At 53.2% G+C, this 15,301-nt stretch overlaps 1 protein-coding gene across 1 annotated transcript; it reads right to left on the bottom strand.

Annotated features, from left to right (window-relative positions):
- Window positions 1-398: 398 nt before the first annotated feature.
- On the bottom strand, window positions 399-14,422 carry Clip3 (CAP-Gly domain containing linker protein 3). The gene is made up of 14 exons (XM_050119185.1): window positions 14,268-14,422; window positions 13,747-13,972; window positions 9,576-9,715; window positions 9,396-9,489; window positions 9,046-9,207; window positions 8,572-8,690; window positions 7,609-7,845; window positions 5,688-5,823; window positions 5,397-5,525; window positions 4,351-4,494; window positions 4,126-4,249; window positions 3,882-3,946; window positions 2,508-2,580; window positions 399-1,957 (listed from the first exon to the last, which is right to left on the bottom strand). The coding sequence occupies exons 2-14, from the start codon at window positions 13,910-13,912 to the stop codon at window positions 1,903-1,905; spliced, it is 1,644 nt and encodes a 547-aa protein (XP_049975142.1). The 5' UTR covers window positions 13,913-13,972; window positions 14,268-14,422; the 3' UTR covers window positions 399-1,902.
- Between the last annotated feature and the right edge of the window lie 879 nt (window positions 14,423-15,301).

Here is a 15,301-nt window from a genome sequence, read left to right as displayed (position 1 = left end):
CAGTCACTTCCGCCCGTCTTCCTGACGCAGGAGGTTTTGGACCACTAAGCATACTCGAAGAAACTCCGGGCCCGCCCACCAGCCAATCGACGTGCTCACTCGGTAGCTGCCATCCTCGCTCAGGGATAAGCTGCGTCCTGCATTCAGGGGCGGGACTTCATCCGGTTCCTACCAATTAGAACTCCAGACCCGAACGACGCCTCCAGCCGGATCCTGCCGACAATCGCAGCGAGGGAGACCCCAGGGAAGGAACCCGAAACGCTAATAATCTTCTGCTGGTCAAGCTGTCACTCTTACGCCATTGACGCCGGGAATTGACTTTAAAGAATGACCTTCCTCCCCCATCCTTACCCAGCGAGGGCACAGGGCAGTAAACCCCCAGAGACCTGACACCAGAAGGCCATAGAAACGTCTTTATTGAAGAGGACAGGAGTCATGCTGAGTTTGGGGACCATGCAGTGAAGGGGCAGTTGTGAGCTGTCCTTGGTGATCAGGGCCCCAGGTGTGCTCTGGACCCACGGGGCCTTCAGGTTCTCCCTCAGGCTGTTGGTCTGGCCCAGGTGCTGTGAGGTCCCTTGGGGCCCGATGACTCAGTGTCTTGGACCTGTGACCGGAAGGTAGATTGGAATAGGGACTCCAAGACTTGGGGTCCTGTGAGAGCCCTGGGGCCCTGCACAAATTAGAAGTCAGAGATTTTGGACTTGGGGGTTCCCTTGAGGATGGGGCCCGAGAAATTTGGAGTTTGGGAGATCAGAAGATCCATGGACTGAGGGCACTGGAATCCACTCTATTCTTGTTCCGAAGGTGGGACCCCCTGTGGGGTCTCCTGGCGCCTGGGAGTCAGGTTTGAGAAGTCCTGGAAGCCTGGGATGTTCTCCTAGCAACAGGTTCCTTCCTCCCGGTCCTAAGGACCTCGTGGTTGGGGGTTTCCTGAGAGTTTGAATTTGGGGTCTTAAATTTGGGATTCCCTGGGGATTTGAAGATTCTGTGACCTGGGTAGGGGGAGTCTTGGGAATTAGAAATTTGGGGCTTTCTAGGGATTGTAGGAGTTGGAGGCATCGGGAATTGGGGGATATATATATATATTCTCTGGAATTTGAACTCCCCGGAATTCTAGAATGGGGGGTCTCCAAATTTGGGGATTCCCCCCAAGGGGGAAGTTATTACTTTTAAAAAATAGAGAATTTTCTGGGAGCCTTGGCCAGCACAGGGGCTGTGGGCCATGTGGGGTGGGCTTCGTACAAGGCACTGGGGTTTTCTCAAGGGTGCAGAGGGCAGGAAGACTTGGTGTCCTGTAATTTATACTTCCAGGACTGGTTTGGTGTTTGCAAATTGGGGGTGTCTGGGCTGGTTAAGTGGGTATCTTCTTCGGGGGTGAGAATAGGGTCTTAGTGAATGGGGTATCTGATAAGGAGATTAGCGTATGGGGGCTTTCAGGTGACCTTGGGGTCACAGCATCTCGAGGAGACTGATGTTGGATGGGGACGGTGATGTGGACGGCTGTTCTGGAGGTATGACCTATGCTTAAGGAGAATGGGGGTGGGCCTCTGATCCACTGCTGAGTGACTCAAGAATGTCCTGTCGTGGAGAGGGCCAGCATCACTTGGGTGATGTGGAAATGTGTTTATTGGGGGAACTCTGCTCTGAAGGGTAGGGGACAGGGACTAGCCTGAAGGTGCTACTCAGGGAATCTCTTTTGCGGTAACATGAGGTCTGTGTTTGGGGAGCTGTCATGGGAGATCTGTTAACAATGGGACCTCAGTAATCGAGGGCTGGCTAACAGGGGGTTTCTATTCTGGAGGTATCACTGGGAGTCTCTATCTTGGGGTGACTGGGGGGGGGGCTCCTTGAGTCAGGAGATGCTAGAGGGGATGCTGTCTCTTTGTCAGGTATCCAGGGCCTCTAGGACTGCATCTCCGCCCTCAGCATCCAGGGAAACCAGCAGCAGAAGAGTAATCTGAAAGAGGGAGAAGCAGGTCACACAGGGAGACAGGCGGGGACATCTGGCTCCCTCATCCACGCCTGTGTGTGGCACTCTGCCTCTGGCTGTGCCTTCTTAGGCTTGTGCAGTGTGGTGTGGTGTGTGTACATGTATGTGTGTGTATGTGCATGTGTGTGTGTGCATGTGTGTGTGCTGGGGTCTCTACTTCCTTCAGCTGAAGTCTCCACAAGTCAGTCAAACCCTTCATTCTAAAGATGGTCTCTCTCTCAAACTCACAGAGATCCACCTGCCTCTGCCTCCCAAGTGCTAGGATTAGAGGTTTGCAACACTACCATCTGGCATTCTTTTTTTTAAAGGGATTTTTATGAGACTGTCTCATTGTGTAGGCCAGGGTTCATGGAATTCTTGATCCTCTGGCCCTCTGGGTGCTGGGATCATAGGCATGCACCACCACATCCGTACTCACAACTTAACTTCCATTTCCAGCCCACGTAGGGCTGTGGATACCCATAGCCAATGGCCTTGTAGCTATCTCTACCATTCTGCTAGACGGTTTGCCACGCACCTGGAGATAGAGTTCTCTGATGCAATGTCCTTTGGGGTCCGGACTGTTGTGAAGGTGCGTTTGGGCTGTGTCACTAGAGAGGAAGGCAAGGTTCCAAGTGAGGTGACAGTAGACTCAGCCGGGTTATCATCCCATGCCCTACTCTGTCATGGTATCTGTCCATGTCTCCAGGCCTTGACCAGATTCATTCAGTTGCCATATGCATCTGGACCTCCAGTCATAAATACTTGCTCTGCCTCCCCCCCCCCCCGCCAGTAATTACCCATGCCTCCAAAACTTCCATTGACTCCTGCTTAGAGCCTTGGGTTTTGTTAGTTAGGTTGCTTTCTCACTATGTAGTTGAGGTTCATCTTAAATTCACGATCCTTCCCCCTCAGCTCCATGAATGTTGGTCTTATAGATTTCTGTGTGTGTGCACACGCACATTGATGTTTTGCCTGCATGTGTGTCTGTGTCAGATCCTCTGGAACTGGATTTACAGGCAGTAGTGGGCCACTGTGTGGGTGCTGGGAATTGAGCCCGGGTCTTCTGGTAGAACCAGTGCTCTTGACCTCAGAGCCAACTCTCCATCTCCACAAATAATAGTCTGTGGTTTTTTTCTCAGTGCTAAAGATGGAACCCAGGGCCTTATGCATGCTGAACCATACCCCATCCCAGATCCTCACTGGCACATTCATCTTTTCTTTTCTTTTTTTTAAAATATTTATTATTTACTTATTATGTATACAACATTCTGTTTGTGTGTATGCCTGCAGGCCAGAAGAGGGCACCAGACCTTATTACAGATGGTTGTGAGCCACCATGTGGTTGCTGGGAATTGAACTCAGGACCTTTGGAAGATCATGCAATGCTCTTAACCACTGAGCCATCTCTCCAGCCCCTTCTTTTGGTTTTTCGAGACAGGGTTTCTTTGTGTAACTTTAGAGCCTGTCCTGGAACTCTCTCTGTAGACCAGGCTGGCCTCCAACTAACAGATATCCACCAGTTTCTGCCTCCCAAGTGCTGGGATTAAAAAGGCATGTGCCACCACTGCCCGGTTCTCATTGGGAGATTCTAGGGAGGGACTCTACCACTGAGCCACACCCCAGCCCCACACTGGGGGATTCTAGGCAGGTGCTCTACCACTGAGCCATGCTCCAGTCCCTCATTGGGTGATTCTAGGCAGGGGCTCTATAACTAGACTATATTCCAAACCCTCATAGCCTTGTTAACCTTCCCTTATCTACAGTACCTATCTTCCCTGGGACCCTACCTTAGATTTTTCTGGGCACGTGTATCAAATGAAATGCCAGAGACTGTTACTAGCATACCTGAGAACCTACAGCCCTTCTCCCAAGACCCACATCGCTCCCTGCATCCCAGCCTCCAACTCACTTGTCACTTGATGCACTTTTTTGGCTCCAACACTGTCTCCAGGGGGATCGGTGGATCCACCAATCCTGGGGAGACACAGAAAATTCAGAGCCGTGAAGGATAGGAGCTGCACCCCAGAGAGCCCCAAGGAAAGAGCTATAGTATGACATCCACCATGGTGTCCTGTCTGTCCAAGAAGAGGCCATCTGAGGGGAGGCGTGGGCTCTAGGTGGCTTCCCGAGTTGAGGGGCAGAGTAAGACTCACCTCTGGATGCGTGAAGCTGGTGCAAAGACCCCATGTCGTGGGGCGCAGGTAAAGTACCGAACTCCAAACACAGAGCCATCATGTTTGCCTGTGGGTTGGTCCAGCTCGATGCCATACCAGTAACCTGCGGCAGGGCATAGTGAGCAGGCCTTAACCTCAGTGCTGAGCATGGAACCCAGGCCCTTACACATCATAGCCACACCCCAGCCCAGACTCCCACCTCACCTGGAGCAAAGTCAGTCTTCCCATAGAAGCGCACAATCCCCTGCTTCTGGCCCGCGACAAGGACTTGGTCTCCAACTTCAGCCTTGGCTCCTTCACGCTGCTGTAGGCTGCCCAGAGATGGGGAAGACGGCGACTTCTTCTTCCCTGGGAATGAAAGGTAAATATATTCAGACCAAAGGAAAACCTGAGGCAGAAGTCAGGAGCCCTAACATTTTCCTTTGAAGATGCAGGGAAGGGAGCTGGAGGTGTGGCTCAGAAGAACAGTACTTGCCTAGCTGACCTCAAGTCCCGAATGACGTTTCTCAGCATGACCAAGAATTAAAAGAATTGAAGGCAGTGGTGTACGCCTATAGTCCCAGGACTCGGGAGACTGGGGCAAGACCACTTGCGTCAATGTGGTTGAGAGCAGCCTGTGCAACTCAGGGGGACTTCATCTCAAAGGGCAGAGCTCAACTCAAGTGTGAGAATGTGAGCTTGGATCCCCAGCACCCAGGTGAAAAGCCATGTGCAGGGATGCACTGAGAGGGCGGATCCCTGGAGCCTGAGAGCTGGCCAGCCTAGCCAAATGTATGATCAGGTTCAGTGAGAGAAAGCGAAAGCTGGGCAGTGGTGGCACGCGCCTTTAATCCCAGCACTGAGGAGGCAGAGGCAGGAGGATTTCCACATGAGCATGCTTACATGTATGAGCGGACCTGCCAACACTCGTCCATACATAGGCACATACCTCAGAGCGGGGGAAGGTGGGAAGATGAAGCTGAATTTTGCTCTGAGAGTACCTTTATTTACAAACTGTTATACTCCAGAAACTTCTGGAACAATAACCTCTAGAGACAGATTCTACCCTAAAATTGGTCTTTGGGCCTTAGAGGAAACTACATCTCAAGAGGTTGGGAACCCCAGAGGTCCTTCCAAATGCTGGGTTGGGTCAATGGTGAGCCAAAGGAGAAACCACATCCCTGAAGCAGGGAGTTTCGTATTCTCAACAGAATCCCAGGAGCTGAGCTACCCACATGATGTCCCCAAGACTGGCTCTTCCCACTCCTTACCTTTGTGTTCCCTCCGGCCTTTGCCAGTTACACGGGAGAAATCCATCCGGGGAGTCCGGGGCGTGGAGGTAACAGAAGAGGGGGGTGCGTCCACTGCCTTGGAGATCTTGGACACAGAAGCAAAGAGACCTGGGGAGGAGGCAGAACCTACGTTTGGCATCTTCCAAGCAAAAAGAGACCCTCTCTCTCCCTTTGCTGTGTCCCCAACACCACCCCTTTCCCCAAACAGCAGCATCATAAGAACTGGCCATATCCCCATCCCACCATCCCGGGCCCCAGTTAGAGACTGACCCTGCTTTGGAGGGCAGATAAAGTACCGGACACCCCCAACACTGCCATCGTTCTTGCCCTCCGGTTCATCTAGCTCCACGCCCACCCACTGGCCGCTGGCGAACTCGGTGGTCCCGCAGAACCGCAGCGTTCCCGTCTGGGGAGACAAGGGTGACATGGCTTGGACCACAGTGAACACAGTGCGCTACTACAGATGGCATGGCAGGGTGGATGTAGGAACCCAGGTCCAGTTCTCAGCTCTGATATCACTACTCCTAGCTATGAAACTGCATCTTCATATGCCTCAGTTCTTATCCACCAAGAGGGAACAAAGCTTGTATCTACTTGGTGAAGATGCTAAGGGGAGGGGGATACAGAACTCACTGGCCCTGGGCTCCATCCCCAGCATCATCAGCAAAATATGCTCTCATGGAACTGTCCTACCTACTGCAGCGAAGCCATAGCCACAGGTGACATACAAGTGAAAACTGGCGCCGGGTCTGGTGACTCATGCTTGCCACTTCAGCACTTGACGCTGAGGCAGAAGGACTCAGCAAGTTCCAGTCTAGCCAAGGCCACAGAGTGAGACCCTGTCTCAGCTAATGTGTCCTCGTCATCCCCACCTTGAGCTAGGCCTCGATATCTTGATCTTTCTGCCTTAGTCTCCCCCAGTTCTGGAATTTCAGGCATGTGACATCACACGTGGCTTAAGAACAGGGGAGGAAGGAAGCCTTTTTAAGACACATAAGGATGCTGGGGAGATGGCTCAGTGGCTAAGAGCACTTACTGTTCTTTAAAATGGCAGTTTGGTTCCCAGCACCCACATCAGGAGGCACACAAACCACATATGACTCTAGCTCCAGGGGGTCCAACACCCACACCTGGACCCTTTGGGCACTGCATTCCTGTGCACACAGATATCTATACACACAATTGTGCAGATAACTCTTTGGAGTCAGTTCTTCTACCTCTACATGGACTCAGGTTTGAACTCAGGTTGTGGGGCCTGTGTGACCAGCACCTCTACCTCTGCCATCTCACAGCCCCATGAGTTTTTGGTCAAGAAACAAAATGTGACCTCACAGTTTCTCACTGGGCAAAAACCAAACTCCCAGTTTCTTCTAGACCCCTGCAGGTCTGGTGTGATCCATCCCCTCTGACCTCTCTAGAGCCCGTCTTACCCACAATTCCTCTGCTCTCACACTGTTCCCTCCTATCTCCTGGGTCATACTTGCTGCAGAGCTACTCTCTGGACATCACCTCCTCCAGGAAGCCTTCTCAGAACAACTCCTGCTAAACCCCTCTTGCCTCCAGCCAGAGACGGTTGCCTAAATCTGGCACTGAATGTTTTTCACAGCCCTTGCTACCACTGGACATGACCTTAACCATAGCAGTACTTCACGGTCTCTATTCCATGAATGGTAGCAGAACTCCATGAGACCAGAGCTGGGATTGACCCAACCCTCTATCCTAAACAACTGGGCTTAGCATGAGGAACACCAGGAGAATGGTGAAACCTGAGGAGCCTGGATAAAGGCAGGTTTTCTCTGCCTCTCCCCACCCCCATTTGTTTGAACTTGGGGCACTTTCTGCTTCTCTTCTCCTGGGCCACACGTCTTCCAGGTGGACCTCACCATGGTGCTCTCCAGCCCGTCATCCCGGTCAAAGCCTTGACTTTGTACCTGAGGGTGAAGTGGCCCACAAGCCTTCCAGGGGAGTCATAGGTGTGCTAAGCACTTCTGTATTGGGCTGTCACTGTCAGGGGACAGGTGTGTTTCCTCGCCAGAGCCAGAGCTCAGCACAGGGTAGAGCACCTTCTAGAATGAAGCACGGTGTGACTGCTGGGGCAGTGAGCAAAGGGTCAGCCTGTCTACGGCCCATGCACCCGGCTCTGGGGAACGAGGGAGCTGAGTCCCCCTCCCACCCCCACCCAGCTCCTGACCTTCTGGCCATCTAGCAGCACTCGGTCTCCTAGGCGCAGGCCCAGGGCACTGAGCATGAGATTGCCTGGAACATTGTCATAGTTGGGTAGTGTGACTTTGGGAAGGGTGCAAGACAGTGGCACGGCCTCTTCCAGCAGGGTCCGTAGCTCCTTGGCCACCAGTGCCGCCTCTGCCTTGTCAAGGGACATGTCCATAGGGTCCGGGACCACTTCCGCTGGTACCTGTCCCTTTCGATTCTGTGGGCCAAAGAGAACAGAAGGAATAGGGACTGAGTGGGACAAGCCATACCCTCTTGGGGATCACACCTCAGACCCCCAGATTGAGTAAAGAAGGAGTTATGCTAGGTTGCAGCTCAGGCCAACTTGGAAGTAAGAAGAAATGGGGCATAAAGACATAGATGTGGCCTGGGTGTAGTGGGGCACTCCTGCCAGCTCTACAGAGTGAGTTCCAGGTCAGTCAGGGATACATTGTGGAACCTTGTCTCAAAAAAGAAGAAACGTTGGCACGGTGGGGACATGGGGGCACACCTTTAGTCCTAGCAAACAAAGCCAAACAAAAAAAGATACAGACTCAACCTCCAAGACTCTGGGACTTGTTACATCACAGATTCTGGTCAACCATGACTGAAAAAAAGAGCATTGTCCTCCATTTCCCCATAGCACATCTGGGGCAAGTCTTTTGATTCCCCCTCCCCCCAGATTCCCCACTGTAAAAGGGCTTATAGCCAGCAGCTGTGACCCACGCCTTTAATCCCAGCACTCTGGAGGCAGAGGCAGGTGGGTCTCTGGGAGTTCAAGGCCAGCCTGGTCTACAAGAGCTAGTTCCTGGACAGCCAGGACTGTAACACAAAGAAGCCCTGTCTCGCTTTCCTAATATTTTAGGAGGGGTCTTGATCCTCTACAGAGGCTAGCTGAAGGGAAGAGGATGGCAGGAGGGAGGAGATAAAGGCGTGGCGGCAGTACCCTCAGCGCTGGGTTGGCACCATGCTCCAGTAAACATTTGGCGGCGCCCAGGCACAGATTCGAAGCAGCGATGTGCAGAGCTGAGCCATGGTTGAAGTCACTGCACGTGGAGTTCACCACTGGGAGTGGGCAGGTGAGAGAGGAGTGATGAGTGAACGACTTCCTGGTCCACATGGAGCCCCACTCCCTGCTCCGGGCTCCCTGGCTCTAGGCTGGGCTCATCTTGCCCACTTGCTCACCCTTCCCTTCCATCCCAATGTCGTCTATCCTACCCCCTGAGCCCCGCCCCCCCCCCCGCCCGCGCCCCTCCAGCCCCTGCTTCCTGTTTTCATCCCTTCACCTTTTAAGATCAGGCCTCATTTCTTATCTTTTCATCTTGGGTCTTCTCCCCTTACCCAGATCCTGGCCCCTACACTCTCAAAACTCGGGGCACTCCGGGCCCCTCCTCGTCCCAGCCAGGGTCCGCCTCCTCACCCCTGGGCCTTGCCCCCTTCAGCAGCACACGCACTAGGTCTGGCACATCAAAATAAGCCGCATAGTGAAGCGCGTTCATGTTGGTCCAGCGGCTGCGCAGGGTCACATCTGCGCCCAGCGCCAGCAGCTGCTGTGAGAGACGCACCGCTGCTGCAGGGTCTCCTGCAAAAGAGCCAGGGTCAGCTTGGAAGCCTTTCTCAACCATGTGCGCCAACATGTGGAGACGGACTCCGGAGGTCTGCATTTGGGGTCTTGGATTTGGGGTCCAGATGGGCTCTTAGGGCCAGAGTCCTTGGTGGTTTTGAGGGTATCTGGATTGGGAGCCGAGGTTTTGGGGTCTGGGCTCTCACCGACTCCATGGGCCCCAGCCTTGCACGCATAATGGAGCAGTGTCATGTCGGTGAGTCCATCACGGTCATTCACGTGGCAGCCACGACGCAGAATCTAGGAGAGTCAGAAAACAACATAGGGTTACCCAAACCCGGGGGCACCGCGGCTCCTCCACCCCCAGTCTCCCAGGACGCTCCTACCTCATTGCCGATGACGTCTATTTTGTGCTGCACTTGGGGCACCCACTGGCGAACGATGGCGAACAGCTCTGGGATGGTGGTCTTCGGGTCAAACAGAATCTCCTGGCACGCAGGGTCATTGGGGTCGAAGAAGGTGAAAGCTGGAGAAAGAAGCACAGAGTCACCCCAGGCAAGCTGACTCCCCTCGACATCTTGAGGAAGGAGACCCTAGATCATTGCCCTTAGAGTCTAGAATACACGGTTGGTGGTCCCAGGCCACAGCCAACCCACAGGTGTTTTCTGGAAGACCAGCAAGTTCCAACATAAAAAGGGCACTAAGTGAATAGCATAGAGATGCCCGATATCTTGAGACATTGGATAACATATAAATGCCCAATATCTTGAGACATTGGACAATCAGGTAATTCTGTCCTTTGAAACATAGTTGCAGGTTCTGCACCTTCAGATCTCCATGTTCAAGGGTCCCTAAGGCTCTGGACCCTAGTGACTCAGTCAAACTGTGGGCAGAGGGCGCTGGGAGAGGCAGCGCATGCTGGGCATCTCAGCACTCGGCAACAAAGTCAGGAAGATTGGGGGTCTGAAGCTGGCATGGACTAACTGAATAGACAGGCGAATTCTAGGTCAGCCTGATCTACACAGCAAGAACCTGTCTCCAAAATCTAGCTGCTGGAGACACTGCTCAGCGGTAGACTGCTTGCTTAGTGTGCACCAAGTCCTGAATTCAGTCCTCAGCACCACACACACACACACAGCCTAGTGAAATTTCCAGAGGGCTGGGCGGTGGTGGTGCACACCTTTAATCCCAGCACTTGGGAAGCAGAGGCAGAGGAATCTCTGTGAGTTTGAGGCCAGCCTGGTCTATAGAATGAGTTCCAGGACAGCCAGGGCTACACAGAGAAACAAACTAAAAAACCAGGCCGGACATAGAGCACTTATGTAGAACACTGGAGAGGCAACAGAGATAGCTTTATGAGTTGTACGACAGCCTAGTCTTAAAAAACAAGTTCTAGGCCAGCCAGGGATACACAGTGGGGCCCCATCTCAAATAACTAAGCCAGAAGTCTTGGGGTTTGAGGCCAGGTAGATGACTCAGAGGTTAAGACTGAGTGCTGCTCTTGCAGAAGACTTGAGTTCAGTTCCTAGCACCCACATCACATGGCTCACTTCTCCTGTAACTCTAGGTCCAGGGTGATCTGACACCTCTGGGCTTCTCTGGCATTTGCACTCATGTGTGTCTACCCACACAAAGACATGCATACATATGCATAATTTAAAAAGTAATAAGGCCGGGCGATGGTGGTGCACGCCTTTTGTCCCAGCACTCAGGAGGCCGAGGCAGGTGGATCCTTGTGAGTTTGAGGCCAGCCTGGTCTACTAAGTGAGTTCTAGGACAGCCAGAGTTGTTACACAGAGAAACCCTGTCTCAAAAAAGCTAAATAATAATAGTAAATATTTAAAATGTAAGCTTTGTGTAGCATATACAAAATGAAGCCCCTAATGACTAAAATGGAGCTCCGGTCTGAGGCCAGTCAAGTCAGTGCTATCGGCACGTCTATCTTCCCATGTGAGTGTTGCTCTCAGTGGCCCTCAGCATGTGCTGACTGGATCCCACACAGCCCAGAGACGTGACCCGTGGACAGTGAGTCAGGAGTCCCGCCCTACTCACCAACGTCACAGCCTTTCTTGGCTCAGAACCTCTTTCTGGCTCCCATCCCTTTTACAGGACTGTCCACAGTCCTCCTGTGGCGCACGAGGCTGTGCACAATCTGGCCCCTCCATTTTCCGCACTTTCCCTCTCCCTCGATCCCCTTCAGCCAACTGACCTTCTGTCCCTCCAATGTGCCAAGTAAATTCTTGTTTCTCTGCCCTTGCTGTTGTCCCATGTGGGCAGCCCCTCCCTCAGCCCTTCATCTCTGCAGACGTCACCTCCACAGAGAGGCCTCCTCACATTGCGGGGTCCACACCGCTACCCTCCCTCCTGGATGAGCTTCCTCTTATACCTCAGCACAGCGCATTCCCCAAACACGGTGTGTAGGCTCCCGCCTCAGTGTTTCCTCCGCTACCTCTTTCTCTTCCTTCCTTTCTCTGCTGAGGACAGAATCCAAGGTCTTACTCTAAGCAAGCACTCTGCCACCAAACCACACCCCCAGGCCCTTCGCTGCTGTCCTCTCTCTCTCCCACTTTCACTTGTCACCTTCCCTGGGACGTCAATACCAGGTTTCTGTCCTGCCTTCCTTATGCCTCTGGCCCCACAGCTAAGGGGGCCATCCTTCTGCCCACTGCACACAGCACCTAGCACGCAGGAAAGGCCCAATGTTACTCTTCAGAAGTAACGTATGAGCTGGACAAATGCCCCCCATAGCTTTCTCTCTGGAATAAGCCACATTAGAAGAGATCCCCTGTTCTAAGCAGGATTACTCCAACGGTCTAGCCTAGGTGCAGCCTTCCAGACAGATCCAGTTTCTGGGGTGGGCACTCCCACTACACCCCAAACGCCCAGATAATATTGTGCGAGGCTCTGTATACACACACATGGACAGCGTGCACTGGGTGACTTCCTCAACTGGTCACCTTAGTTTTTGGATAGACAGGGTCTCTTATGGAACCTGGAGCTGAGATTACAGAGGCCAGCAGCCGTGCCCAGCTTTTTATGTACATTGGGGACCCAGCTGCTCACGGTTGCATGGCAAAGACTACATCAACTGAGCCACCTCACCAGCTAATATTCTTTTTGTTTTTCTAATTAGTCTGAGGTTTGTCCCTCTGGTCTACCTCTGGTAGGTGACATGCTCGCAGGCGTTCCCTCCGGCCTCATTCCAGCACCGCCACCTCTCTACACCTGGTACTAGCGTCTGAATCTCACAGTTGCTGGGAATTCCCAGTCAATGCTTTCTCTGGAGAAGTCCTGGATCCAGCCCTGGCTGAGTCCCATCTCTCTAATCAGAAGCCAGAAGGACCTTTTAAGGCTGTCAATCAAGAGCCAGTGAGTTGGCTCTGCTGGTTAAAGCACAAGCTTGGTACCAAGCCTGATGACCTGAGTTCGGTCCCTGGGACTCACATGGTGGAAGGAGAGAACTGACAGCCAAAATGTGTCCCCTGATCGCCACACACACACACTGCGGCATACATGTGCAAACACACTCACCAAGTCGATTAAAATGTAATAACAAGACTGTCCATCGAACCTGCCACTTTTAAATTACACATACTGTTCTCTCCATTCACACTCATAATACAGTATCAGTCCTTGGCGTGGTTTTAAGTCCCTTCCGGATCTGCTCCTTGGTTCACCTCCACTCTGACCACCCCCTAAATGTGGCTTTGTCGTCTTCCCACTCCAAACTCTCTTCTCCAGCTGGAGCTCTCTCTCCAGATTGCTTCCTCCTCGCGCTTTGGACCTCAACCTGCAACACGCATCATCAGAGCGGCCCAGCCCAGCTCCCCAGAGTCTCGGGCTGGAAGGAAGGCTCTGTCTTTGGATACTGTGACGGCACGAACTCCACTGCACACTCAGGAGGTAATTTGGTGGGTCTCTCTGAAAGCAAGGCTCATGCCTGGATCCTCATCACGAAGCCCGTAATACTTAGCCCTCCGTGCATGGTAAGACACTTTGTTTCTCAAGCTGCTCTCAGCTCCTACCTCACATCCTTGTACCCTAGATCCTTTATTCCTGTGTTTAATTCTCCTGCAGCCACCTCCCCCCACTCCAAACTGGGTCTTCCCCAGATGGGACCTCCAAAGGGGAACCCTGTCTTTAAAGGCTCTCGCAGCACCGTTCTGGATAAAATCGGCCTCATTGTCTCCTGTATTCATATTTAGGCTCATTCGTGTGGCTGTGCTTGGAGCCTGGGAGCTCTCTCAGCAAAGCCTTAGGAGAGCCTTGCTCTGTGCTGTAGCCCCAGTGTCTAGCATAAAGTTAGGTTCACAGCAGCGTCCGTGCAATGTTTGCTGAATGACTAAACGATTGAACTGGTGTCATGAATGGGGGACTAGAATTTTTCCAGCCCCGTTCTCCCATAGATGAATGTAATTAAGGAAGGGGAGCGGTCTAAAAGGCTCTGCAACTAAGAATACCCTGGACCACCTTTAGCATGCCCCCACCATCACCATCGATACGGCTCAGCCAAGACACCTAAAGCTCCAAAGATTCCAGGGTGGGGACAGTGGTTACCGTAGTCCTTGGGGAGTGGGGCAGGTGCTGAGGGGTGCACAACAGGCTTCTGCCGGCGTTCTTGGGTGGGGCTAGGGGCTTCTGGGACAGGTTCATCCTCTTCCTCCTCCTCTTCCTCCTCCCCTCGGGGTGGAGGGGCCATTGGGGCAGGATCTGTCTTAGTCATGGTCCTCAGTAGCTCTGGGGGGGCTTGAACAAAGTTGGAGGGGTGGCCTGGAGGCGAATTCTGAAAATAGAGGTCAGCTAGAGATGGCGCCCCACAGCGCAGGGGGTTCAAGCCCACAGAACCCCGGGTGGCCTCCTTGTCCACAGCTCTGGTTTTGGCAGCCACAGAGATCCCTGTTACTCAATAGAAGGCCGGGGATATGCGCCCCAACGCCTGCCACCTCCCTCAGGCCCAGCCTCCCATTCTTCTCTTCGGGTGCCAGGCCCCTGGGTCTCGGCCGCCCCCTCCCGGGGTTTGTTTATCTAGGGATGCAGGATGCTTTGCCCCTCCCCTTCTCATCAGCCTCCCATCTTACCTTGGATGGCGGGTGTTGGAGAGAAAGGCTGGAACTGAGGAGACTGCCGGAGTAACGGGTGTCAGTGTCGGGGGGGACGAGATGGGGGAGGAGAGGGAGACAGAGAGAAGGGGACGAGGCCCAGACACTGGCGGGGGATGGGGGATAGAGAAGGAGGGGCACTGAGGGAGCATGCGCAGTGGCTAGACGCGGGGAGTGGGGGGAGGCGGGAGGAGATGCAGGGAGACAGCGCGTCGAGGTGGAAGCTAGAGGTAGCAGCGGGAAGGGGCCAGACTCTCAGGACCTCCAGAGGAAGGGGAGACGACGGCTTCCTGGAAGGATGCGACAGGCATAGAAATTGGAGCGGGATGAGGCAGATGTGAGGGCTAGAAAGAGATGGGTGGAAAGGCAGGTGTGTGGGTGTTTTCCTCCACTCAGCAAACCAGGCCTGTTAGAGCCGTGGTCTGAGTCTGGTGCTGGGTTTTTCTGCTCTCTGGAATCCTAGTCTTAACTCCTTCAAGCTTGCCCCACGTACAGGGTCTCAGAGGGATATTTTCTTTTTTAAATCATCTTCGTCCTCACGCTTATCCTCATCACCCAGGACAGAAACGTTAGTAAGCCACTTGTTCAAGGGATCACAGCAAGTAGATGTGGTGCTGAAGCTTGAACCAAGCATCATAGGTGCAGCCGTGTCGAGGTGCCCGTTGGTCTCTGGATGCCACCTCTGAAAATGTCTGTCACTTCTAGCCCAGGGTCATCTCAGCCTCACACCTGGGCTGGCCTTATCTGATGCACTCCAAATCACCCCGAGCCACTGCCTTCCACCCCTCTTCCTCCTAAAAGACAGAATGGGAATTCCCTCTTCAAGATAGTTCTAGAACTTTATTCTCCGTCTTCCGCTTCTGCCAGCCTTCATCCAGGTTCATACTTGGTCATCTCCCCCATGGACTGGAGCAGCAGCTTCCCCTGTGCTCTCTGTTCCCAGCCTGGCTGAACTGGCTCCCTATTAACATGTCCCACATCGGGTCCCTCTCTGACTCAGACACATCTGCTTG

Source organism: Alexandromys fortis, unplaced genomic scaffold (assembly GCF_014885135.2).
Source record: "Alexandromys fortis isolate MF-2015 unplaced genomic scaffold, M_Fortis_MF-2015_v1.1 scaffold_140, whole genome shotgun sequence".
NCBI classification, from domain to species: Eukaryota; Metazoa; Chordata; class Mammalia; order Rodentia; family Cricetidae; genus Alexandromys; species Alexandromys fortis.
The sequence above is the reverse complement of the archived record's forward strand: the minus strand, read 5'-3'. Positions and strand labels throughout refer to the sequence as shown.

Bases quoted from the DNA above. Each gene is read 5' to 3' on its own strand.
- Clip3 (XM_050119185.1), bottom strand. From the start codon at position 13,912: ATGACTAAGACAGATCCTGCCCCAATGGCCCCTCCACCCCGAGGGGAG. The intron at 9,716-13,746 runs GTAACCACTGTC...TTCTTTCTCCAG, and splicing joins CCCACTCCCCAAGGACTACG to CTTTCACCTTCTTCGACCCC. The intron at 5,824-7,608 runs GTCAGGAGCTGG...TTGTCTCCCCAG, and splicing joins TGCTGCTAGATGGCCAGAAG to ACGGGAACGCTGCGGTTCTG.